The sequence below is a fragment of the Rhinopithecus bieti genome, unplaced genomic scaffold (genome assembly GCF_001698545.2).
Source record: "Rhinopithecus bieti isolate Rb0 unplaced genomic scaffold, ASM169854v2 scaffold_5273, whole genome shotgun sequence".
In the NCBI taxonomy this organism is placed as follows: Eukaryota; Metazoa; Chordata; class Mammalia; order Primates; family Cercopithecidae; genus Rhinopithecus; species Rhinopithecus bieti.
Genome location: NW_016805057.1, coordinates 2507764 through 2519959, shown reverse-complemented (window position 1 = coordinate 2519959; position 12196 = coordinate 2507764). Strand labels below are relative to the sequence as shown.

At 36.3% G+C, this 12196-nt stretch overlaps 1 protein-coding gene across 1 annotated transcript in view; it reads right to left on the bottom strand.

The window, feature by feature from the left end:
• Positions 1-12196, bottom strand: part of CCDC122 (coiled-coil domain containing 122) — a 49202-nt gene that overhangs the window by 31772 nt on the left and 5234 nt on the right. Inside the window, 3 exon segments of the mRNA XM_017871018.1 lie at positions 3863-3972; positions 4415-4576; positions 5644-5671. Of these exon segments, the coding sequence (XP_017726507.1) occupies positions 3863-3972; positions 4415-4460 (156 nt within the window). The 5' untranslated portion in view covers positions 4461-4576; positions 5644-5671.

Here is a 12196-nt window from a genome sequence, read left to right as displayed (position 1 = left end):
AAGCAGGGGCAGTCTTATGGGACTGAGCTCTTTATCTTCTGGGAGCTGATGCTAATTCCAGATAGATACAGTAGTCCCTCCTTATCTAGGGGGAATATGTTCCAAGACCTCCGTGGATGCCTGAAACCATGGACAGTACTGAACTCTATATATACTATGTTTTTTTTCCTATACATACATACCTATGATAAAGTTTAACATATAAATTAGGCACAATAAGAGAATAATAACAACAGAATAATTATAATGATATACTATAACTTATGTGAATGTGGTCTCTCCTATCTTATTGTACTGTACTCAAATGGCAGCAGCTTCTTTATTGGCAGACTTGGTCTCTCCTTAATTTTTATATTTTTCAGTCCAAACCTATTTCTGAATCTGTGTGATCATCCTTTACTTGGTGTCACTTATTTCAGAAAATCCCTTGCTGAGGTCTTTATATAGACTTAGTGCCTTCTGGAGCAACATGTGGCTGTTATTTGGAACATGTTTTCTGTTCATGTCTTCCACCCAGAAACTTAATGTCTTTTTCATCTTAACTAAGCACTATTACATACTGTGTCCATAACTTCTGCAGTTTGAGGTGCAACAGCAAAATTAACAGGAATTTCTTTTTCTCTTTTTTTTGGAGATGGAATCTCTGAGTCTTGTTCTGTTGCCCAGGCTGGAGTGCAGTGGTGTGATCTCGGCTCACTGCAACCTCTGCCTCCCAGGTTCAAGTGATTGGCCAGCCTCAGCCTTCCAAGTAGCTAGGATTACAGGCGTGCACCACAATGCCTGGCTGTTTTGTATTTTTAGTAGAGACAGGGTTTCACCATATTGACCAGGCTGGTCTCGAACTCCCAACCTCAAGTTATCTATCTGCCTCGGCCTCCCAAAGTGCTGGGATTACAGGAGTGAGCCACCACACCCAGCCAGGAATTTACTTTTCCTTCTTTACAACTTCACAGATGGATGATTTGTCCTTACCATAGATCTTAGCAACTTAGTGTATGATATTTTTCTTTCCTTTAAGTTGAGAACTTTCACTTTCTCACTTAAAGTAAGTACTTTACAGCTTCTCTTTGGCATATCTGAATTACCAGCATCACTACGCTGATACTTTGGGGCCATTAAGTAAAATAAGGTTTAGTTAAACATAAGCACTGTGATACTGCCACAATCAATCTGATAACTGAGACGACTACTAAGTGACTAAAGAATGGGTAGCTCATATGGCATAGATGTGCTGGACACAAGGATGACTCACGTCCCAGGCAGGATGGAGCAGGACAGTGCGAGATTTCATTGTGCTACTCAGAATGACTTGCAATTTTAAATTTACAAATTGTTTATTTCTGTAATCTCCCATTTAATACTTTTAGAATGCAGCTCACTGTGGGTAACTGAAACTGCAAAAGCAAAACTGCAAATAAGGGAAAACTGTTGTAGTGTCAGAACAGAATCCAATCATTGGACACCCAGTTGGCATCCAGAGAATCAGAAAATTGGTTGTTAGTGTTAGAAAATGTCCCAGGTAGTGTTAAGATTTCCAACACTTTTCTTCTTCAAAATTGTTTTGGATATTCTAAGTCCTTTGCATTTCCATATGACTTTTAGAATTAGCCTATGTATTTCTCTCCCAAAAGCCTGCTGAAATTTTGACTGGGACTGCGTTTCATGTACAAATAAAATTGAGAGAACTAACATATTAGCAATACTGAGTCTTCTGTTTCATAAAAATGACATACCTCTATATTTAAACCTTCTTTAATTTTTCTCACCAATGTTTTACAGTGTTCAGCATACTGGTCTTTAAATCTTTTGTTAAATTTGCCCCTAAGTATTGAATAGTTTTGATGGCATTGTAAGTAGTATTGCTTTTGAAGTTTTAATTTCTGATTTTCTCTTGCCAATGTGTAGAAATACAATATATTTTTGTGTATTTTTTGTGCCCTGCAATCTTTCTAACTTCACTTATTAGTTCTAATAGCTTTTATAGCTTCCTTGGGATTTTATTTAAATAAAAAATAATGTCATCTGTGAATAAAACAGATTTACTTCTTTCTTTCTAATCTGAATGAATTTTTTTTCTTTTACTTGCATAGCTGTACTGGCTTGAACTACCAGTACCATCTTGAATAGAAGTAAGAGGAGACATCTTTGTCTTGTTCCTGATCTTAGGAGAAAAACATTCATTATTTCGCCATTAAGTATGTGGTTGGTTAGAGAATTTATGTAGCTGTTCTTCCTTAGATTAAGGAAGTTCCCTTTTATTTCCAATTAGCTGAGAGTTTTTATCATGAATGGATATTGGATTATAATAAGTGCTCTTTATGTATCTAGAATTCTTTCTAAAATATAAATTTAATTATTTGCTTCTTGCTTAAAATCTGTCAAATGCTTCTCATCAACTTTAGAATAAAGTTGAAGTTTCTTACCATGGTATATATCTTCCACAATTTTTCAAAACGTACTGTAATTTACTTTACCATCAAACTATTTATGGTTCTAGGAATGTACCAATGCTATTTCAGGCCTCTGCAAATATCCTCTGTGAATATCCTCAGGTCCTTTTTATTTTGAATATCATCTTCCTTACTCCCTAACCTTTAAACCTGTCCTAGACACCTAATCATTCAGATGAACTCCAGCTGCCATTTAAAACTCAACTGAAACATCATTTATTTTGGGATCACTCTCTAGTGTTAAATCTGTGTTGTGTTCATGCCTCTATCATTGACACTACTACTCTACATGTAATTATTTGTTTACTTCTTTCTCTTCCCAATAAGTGGTAAGTAACATAAGAGAGAAGACAGTGTTCAGCAAAATGCTTAACACAAATTAGGCTCTCAATATAAACGGAATAAAGTCTATGAAACTCTTCGAAGACTGAAAAGTTTTACAAAAAAATTTCTTTACAAAACTATGACATTAGTTTTTCAATTACATTCTACTGTATAGATATATTCTTTTCTAGAAGTAACTAACATAATACAAATATTTATAAGAAATCCACATCACCATGATAATACAATTATTGTCATCATGTATCTGCTGATGCACTTAAAGCCAATGATACTTAAAGCCAATGTCAAATAGGGCCCTATCAGTACCATGTCCACCTGGTCCCCACCAAACACATTAACTCATTTAATCCTCATGAAAAGCTTATGGGCACGTCGTATTGTTATCTCTATTTTACAACTAAGGAAACAGGAGCACAAGAAATTCAATCACAGAACAAGAAGTAGTAAATCTGGCCATTTGAACTAGGCAGTTCAGCTCCTGAGCCTATTCTTCTCATTTCTATGATATATTTAATAACAATCGTTACAGAGCACAAGATACTATTTTCATTTTCATTTCTTTAGTCATATTCACATAGTATAGTTATATCTAATTATGTTGCATGTGAAGACCAAGTATGGCTCCCATATTCCCTGTAGTAGGATTATAAATATACTTAAAAAGGAAAGGAACATAGAGGGAGGCTACTTGAAATGTTCACTGACAACAAACAACTCACAATACATAGCTTTACGAACACTGGCTTAAAACTTAACATTCCTTCAATTCAGCATTTTAGGAGAAACTATCAAATAAGGGAATGTAAAATAATTCTATCTAACATGTTAGGTTTTATATGCTTATCCTACAGTTGCAATGACACTGTTGAATCTTTATATGTTGGGAGTGTAAAATTTTCCATAAAACTGGAATACTCTCCCTAAGTAAACTTTACTTAGGGAGAACAGAATAATTGACAGAGAATAACTTTAAAAGTGACTCCCAATAATAAGTATTTTTAATAACCTCCTAGTCATTTACTTTTAAAGAAAGTAAAGACATTTAAAAGACTATATAAAGAAGTTACCTTCAAACTGAACAGAACTTTTTTGTTTTTTTCTATCTCTGACGCTTGTGATTGTTGTTGCTTTGCAACTTTCTCTACAGCATCAGCTAACGAACTTGTGTCTTGGTTATCTACAATTAGACAAAAGAATAAAGTATATAATAAAAATTAAAATACAGTTATTTTAAGAAAGTTATGCTTCTGTACTCAAAATCATTAAATATTTGATGTTTTTCCTCCTAAACTAAATTTAGAATTAGGATATATTCCTTTATGGAACAGTATAAATATTTTGATTGTCCTAATTTTTTTATCCAGACCACTTGCACGTATACTATAATTATAGTGCTACCATAACAGCTCTATAGCAATTAGAGTTGATGCATTTTCATTATAATTCTGTATTTTCAGGTTAGTATGCCTTTTTTAAACACTGTATGTTTGTCCCGGCTAAATGTAACTGCATCCATCTATTCTAATTTGCTATCAATTTTAACACAATTATCCTACCAGACTACTTTTTTTGTTGTTGCTGATCTTTTAAGTATTCATTTCTTAAGACTGTTTCATCACCTTTTTTAGGAAATCCTTGACTCTTCCTTTCTTTGTTGTCTGACATTTTCTGTGTCTGCAATCTCCTCTTTTCCCCTTTTTGATTTACCTTCTTTACTCCTACTCAATAATCTATATTGATAATCTTTCACTTTTGTTTTTTCCTGTTGTATATTGGTGACCCTGAAAGGTAAATTAATTGTCAAACATGTCACAGGGATGTCAATGACATTTCATCATTAGTGCCAAGAATTAGAATACAATGGTTAAGTGATTTTGGAATGAAAGTAGAACTGTATTTGAATTTTGCTTCTTCTGATTTTCCACTGTTGTGACCTTGAGTAAGTTTCTTAACTTCTTTGATCCTCAGTACCTCATCTTTAAAACTTCATAAGGCTGTTCTAATAATTAAAGTAATATATGTAGTAGGCTTAGAACAGTACCCGATATACACTGCATAATTATTTTGGGTTAGTATTAATAGTATGTAACTCCAGTACTATGAGAAAATAGATTCTGAGACTATAATCAGAATCTGTGAGAAATGATATCAATAATGATTAACAATTACTGCTATGGGTGTGGAATCCAGGGAATATAGGACTCCTGTCCAGTGATATTCTGGACACAGTAAGCCGTAAGCAAATTTTGATCTACTCTTTATTTAGGAGTAACGATAGGAGGAATAAGTATTTTTCTTCTTAAATCACTAAATACCTTTCTAAAGATCAATTAACTACAAAGCATCCATGTACTAGTTACATGTGTTTAAAAAAATTTAAAGGGTTGAAACCTGATATATATGCAACAAAAAAGACAGGCAAAGTTAAATCGTTTCCTGTGTAGAGATCAAATCTATCTAGAAATATACAACCAAGCTAAAGAAATCGTGAGGGCTTACCTAGCAGATTATCATAACCATTCCTTGAAATTTATAATTCTTTCCTGTTCCTTCATGTCACTTCCTTCAAATCTCACTTGAAACCTACTCCTTCATGAAGTCTTCCCTGAAGCTCAGCCATTTACTCCGTTCACATTGCATACTTTTTGCTCAACACACAGAACTGTCCCAGATTAGTGCTAATGAATCCAAACCTGATTTTCTCTCTAGTTTTTCATTTGAGTTTCACCGTCACAGACTTCATCCTTAAATATATCTACCTTGAAAAATGCATGCCCTCTACATTTATACTTTCAGTATATACTGTCAGTTCTCTCAATTAATTACAATGGTAAAAACTTATACTTACTTTGTGCTAGTCACTGTTGTTCCAAGTGCTTTAGATTAAAAAAAAAAAAATTATATAGCGTTTATTCTGTGCCAGATGGTATTCTAAGAACTTTACAAATAGGAATTCATTTAACCCTATAAGGTAGATATTATTACAATTTTCATTTTACGAAAAAAAGTACAGTGAGGTACACAAATGGATATAAGAATTTATCCAAAGAGAGCCATTAAATGTAAGCTATGTGATTTGAATTCAAGTATTTTGGTTCCAAAGTTCATGCTCTTAATGCTAGACTATGATAGACTACCAAGATTATGACTTTTTACGGGAAGAATTATGTCTTCCATATATCACTCCAGAATAAAACTAGAGTCATCCCACAGTATATGCAGGGGATTGGTTCCAAGTCACCCCCTTCCCCACTTCATATCAAACTCTGGGCATATTCAAGTCCCAAAGTCAGTGCTTCAGAACCCACTTACATGAAAACTTGGCCCCCCTTACATAGGGATTTCAAGTCCTGCGTATACTGTATATTTGATCCGAGTTTGGCTGAAAATACCTACGGGTAAGTGAACCTGCACAGTTCAAACCCGTGTTGTTCAAGGGTCTACTACATTTTGTATTCCTATGATGCTAACACGTCACTTTAATCAACTTACTCTTTCTATTCCCACTACTACCATCTACATTTCTTCTTTGGGAAACTATTCTGGTAAAGTGCATTTATAGAGCTGCTGCAGCTCCAACAGGCCTCCAATGGCCTAACGACATAATTTGCATGCTTGAAGAGGTAATCCAATGAGTTCTTCATGCTCTCACTTAGCAGTACATTCCTGTTAGGTAACTTACCTTTCTGGTGAGTCCCATTTCTCTCTCCCCCAAATCACAGTGCAATTTCCATAAGCTGCCTAAAATATTGTGGGCATAATTCCCATTAAATTCTACATCCCTATTAACTTCAGTCTTCAGAAGAAGCCAGGTCATTCTTCATCATGAGAACCCATCCTTATTCAGCTTGGTAAGCCCCTTAGTGTGATGCTGTATTACCCACTCCCCAACCCTTTTCTATCCTTCCACTTTGACTTCTGAAATTCATGGGCCATCTTCAGCCAAGTCCTTTCTATTGTCAACCTTTTCAGTGAACTTCCCTTTTACCTTTTGGCTTTAACTGAAGTCCAAAGATACAGCTTCCTCATTCTCAAGCCACTAAGTCTGGAGATGAAACATTTTTTTTTTTTCTGTTCTCCATTCCACTGCCACCATATTTCCTTTTCTTCTCTCTAAAACCCTCTCTGGTTTCTTTGAAATTCAGGTCATAGACTACATAGGCTTTATCTTTCCTTGTTGTTATCAGCTGTCTTCCAGGTCTTGGAAGGCTCATTCCTAGATTATAGCATCTGACTTACTGTTCCTCTATCACTACTCTCTCGTATTTCCTTGGGAATTTCAATATCCGCACAAATGGTATATCTAAAACCCTGAACTCTCGGTTGTTTCGAGATCTTCTTTCATTTATTCTCCCCAGCAACCCATTGAGTATAACTGTACCTCATCCATAATCTCAGATTCAAACTACTGTTTTTCTAGCTCATCCCATCTAGTATTTTGACAGTATGTGCTGTTTAACCCCGCAAGACTTCCAATCCATCGACTCTTGTATCTTTACACATTCCCTCAACCCTTCCTGTATTCTTCCCTCCTTACTTCACTTAGATTCCTTTGCTTTCACCCTCATTTCCCTTACAGCTCACTCTCTGTCCTAATTCCCTGGAAGAATCCCAACCAGCTGCTTTGCTTATACTCAAGTAGCTGAATATGCTTAAAGAAAGACATACAACTATGCTGTTGACTCACTTTAAATTCAAGACCATTTTATGTCAAGTGGGACCTTGATCCTAGGCTCTTAAGATGCACCAAGTTATGTAGATGATTGTTTCACTCTTTATCCTCTGTCTTCAAACCTCCCACACCTCTTTTCCCTTCCTTTGAGTTGATAATTTACCTTCTAATTTAACTGAGATAGAAGAAAAAAGTCAGAGAAGATGGTAAATTACCCATCTACCAGATTTTGTACCTGCACCTGTATACCAGCATACTGTTTTCTTGCAATAAATAAAGTGTTCTTGCTCCTATCTAATGCCAGTCCTCTACTTTTGTACTCCCTTCTCACAGACGTTACTTCTTTGAATGACCCCTCAACAGAATTTCCCTATTTACTTGCTCAAACATATTATTCTGAACAGCCCATCATAAATCAACAACCACTACCACCACCACCCTTGCTTGACACCATAACCTCCTTCAGTACTGACCCATTTCTTTGCTCCCCTTTAAAGCCAAGATCCTTGCTCTCCACTTCCTCTCCTCTTTCTTCTTGAACCCACTAGAACCAGGCATTTATCACTGTGCTTTTAAGATTTTTATCACGGTATCTGTGAGCTCCACATTGCCACATTCAATGAACAAGTTCCGTCTTCATTTTACTTGACCTATTGACATCATTTAACACATTTGATAATTACTGCCTTCTTGAAACACCATACTTCTTGGTTTCCTTTGTTGGTCCTGTCTCATCTTTTTCACTTATGTTACACCTCCCAGTGCTCAGTCCTCAGGCTTCCTTCTTTTCTCATACTTATTCTACATATGATGCCATCTAGTTCTACGGCTTTAAAATCCACCTGTAGGCTGACAATTCCCAAATTATATCTCTACCCTGAACATTCCTTTTGAGAAGCAGACTCATACTCATTGCCTACCTGATATCTCCATTTGGATTTTTAATAGACATTTCAACTCAGTATGTCCCAAACTGAACTCTCGATTCCTCTGTCCACTCTATTACCACCACTAAACCTGCACCTTCATAGTCTTCTCTATCTCGGTAAATTATAAGTTCATTTTTCTTGTTCTTTAGGCCAAAAACCCTGAATTCATTAGCAGGGAGGTCCCTACAAGGGTATAGAGCCCAAGACAATTCAACTAGACTTGCCCAAGGCAATAATAAAGGAGATCTTATTGTTGACATTTCATAGGCCCTTTGAGAAATCCTGAACACTCCAAGGGTGCTGCCCCGATTGACCTACTCAAAAGATGAGCCAGAACCTTCACTGTTTTTCCATTACAAGCTGCATGCAGTTCTTTCGGCAAAGCCCATTGGCTCTACCTTTAAATTATACTGGAATCCAATCACTCCTTACCAATTCGAAATACTATCTTAGTAGAGAAGCCTTCCCTGATAACTCTCTCTTTCACCCTCTGTTTCCTTGCCTTGCCTCATTTTTCTTGACAGCATCTATCACTACTGACATCTCCATATCCTTCTACTAATGTAAGCTCCATGATGGCAGAGGTCTACAAGTGCCTGGCATATAACAGGTGTCTAATTATAGTCTATCTCCACTCCAATTTGCCCTTTTCTAACAGAATAATGCTCCAAAAGCACTATTCTGATCACGTCAACATCACAGCCAATCTTTCAATTCCATTTAGATGGTTTTTTCTTTAGGAGGTCTTTCTTGATCCTTCTGGGAAGATATGGTCTTTCTCTTTTTAGAAGAATTGTTTCAGTATTTCCATTATGCCATTTTCAATAAAGGTATAGGTCTAGAGTAAGACAGAGCTAGTTTTGAATCTAGATTACACTACTTATTAACTTATTAGGAAAATTATTTCCAACTGGGCCACAGACTCCTTATTCATAAAATGGAAACAATATTAGTGCCTGCTTCATTAGGGTGATTGTGAAGACTAAATGAAATCATGCATGTAAAGCATTTAGCAGATTCCTGTCCAACAATGAATACTCAACAGATTTTTATTTTGATTATTTTCATTATTTTATAGTATCTTTCCCCATTAGATTGTAAGCACTGGGAAGGCAAATACAGTGTTTTATTCATTTTTGTATTCCTTAAAGTATTTGATAAAGTAACCTAAAGAATAAAGAAAATTTGATTTATACAATAAAAATAAAGTAACTAGTACTTCTTGATCTCTATTTCTATAGCAACATAAATTGAAGAACTCTTGGATAATATTTATTTAAACCAACTATTCATAAAATTCATGCTGTAAAATTGGAAACGTTTTGGGTTTTTTTCCAGATTTCTATTGTGCAATGAAAAGAAAAATGAAAACAAATTACTGCCATCTACCGATAATTCATTAGAATTGCATAAATTAAGGAAACAGTCTTTTAGAGACAAGACTGTCTTTTCAAATACGTCTTTAAGATAAGTTAGAACATCATCAGAGTCATCCAAAAATAATTAATCGAATAATTAAAAATAAACTGTATACCTATCATATACCCCTACTGCTGAATCTGCTGACACTAGGGATTACTTCCTTTTCTGGTCAGGCAATGAGATTAGAGTTTCAGGGCATTGAAAAAGAAAGAAACCAGAGGGTTTGTACTGTTCCTTACCTCCCTATCCAAGAAAATATAGGCAACATTCATACATTATCCACACTGCTTCTAGGTTTCTACCAAAGGAGGGGCTTTGCTGAATGTATAGATAGTACTGGACTACCAAAACATCTCTTGTTTTGGAGTGCAGACATAAAGGAGTTGGTCTGCAACTCAAATCCAAGCTTTAAAGGATGTCTAGGCAACTGTTTCGAAAAGATTTCTACCTCTGGGACAGAAGTTATATAGACCTTTGGTGAAAACCAGTTATAACCTACCTGCTTGTCTCATTCAGAGAGGCAAGAGGCAAGGTCTTTTTTTCCTCCCCCTCTAAACAAGTAAACATGATTTCTAAACCAAGAGGAACTTTATAGTGGGTTAAATGGTGCCCTCACGCACATCCAAAGATATATCCATGTCCTAACTCCCAGAACTTGCAAATGTGACCTTATTTTGAAAAAACGAGTTTTGCAGATATAACTGGGTTAAAGATCTTGAGATGAGATCATCCTGGCTTTAGGGTAGGTGACTGAATATGCAAATGGACAATGGCCAGACCATATGTAAAAACAGAACTCTGACCCACAGCCTGCAGCAAGCAACCCAGGAGACCAATCTATTATCTACAGTAACCAGTCCAGGAAATCTATAAATTAGACTTGTAGAAAGTCATATCATTATCACTAACAACAATCCTAGGAGACAAACTATAACAATCGGCCCAAATGACCAGTACTGGATTAATAACTGGCATCTTCCCTAACTTTTGTCCCCATTTCCAAGTTGAGACTAACAAGAAGAAGCCATAGAATGCTCCACTTCTAGTTGGACTGCCTGCAGCTTCCTCATGCCGAGAGCCTCTAATCAGGGCATGCCCACTCCTCTGCCTGCCTTTGGCTCTGCTAAAATGCAGGAGATCGTGGCTCCCTCCCTTACAAGGCCTGAATAAATAGCCTTTGCTTGTTCTCATTTGATTGATCTTCATTGATTTCTACACAAGAATCCTTATAAGAGAAAGGTAGAGGGCTATCTGAGACTCAGACCCACATAGAAGACCATTTGACAATGGAGGCATGGAGCTCCAAGTCACTTAGCCCCTAGGCAAAGAACACCTGAAGTCACTAGACAACAGAAGAGGTCAGTGAACAGAAGAGGTAAGTGCTGTCACTTCCTAAGATGTTGACCTCAGTTTCATTATCTGGCCTCTATAACTGTGAGAGAACAAGTTTTTGTTGTTTTTAGTCACCCAGTTAGTGCTAATTTGTTATGGTAGCCCTAGGAAATGAACAGAAGCTTTTAGCAAGGAAATTTGCATCTGCTACATGGCCTTTTCTGGAAAGATCCATAAACCTTAGTGTAAATGGCTTAAAAATGACTGTTTTGTTTTTTAAAATCATACTTGTTTTCATGAGAAGATTTACACAGCATTATAAAAATGTCTGGGAAGTTCTTCAGTAGTTTCCCTTAATAGCCAGGCACCATCTCTGCCCTCAAAACACTCTAGGTAGAAAGACACATAGTCAATTAAAATGGAGAGGTACAGTAGCTGATGTCTTAGCCTGTCTACACATAACCTCTAACTAGTTAACTCACTCTATTTCCTTTGTAAGTCATAAGTGACTAATTCCCATATCATGCTAGGAAACTGTTATCTAGTAAATCTGCCTATTTCTGGTCCTATCAATTTACAAGTAAGTAATCTTACAACTTACTTGTGTTTGTTTGCAAACCTGTTTTTGCCAGTTGTACTTGATATTGTGCTTTCGTAACTTTATATTGTATAAACCAATGAAAGAGTGTGAAAATTGTTTCTTTAAAAATCTATGTTTAATATTTTGGAAAGACCCAACAAAGGTATGTGAGATTAACTGTAAAAGATTATAAAGTATAGTGGTGGCTCAAGCCTGTAATCCCAGCACTTTGGGAGGCTGAGGTGGGTGGATCACGAGGTCAGTAGTTCAAGACCACCCTGGCCAACATGGTGAAACCCTATCTCTAGTAAAAATAGAGTGGTGGTGCATGCCTGTAATCCTAGCTACTCAGGAGGCGAAGGCAGGAGAATCACTTGAACCCGGCAGAGGTTGCAGTGAGCCAAGATCGCACCACTGCACTCCAGCCTGGTGACAGAGCGAGACTCCATCTCAAAAAAAAAAAAAA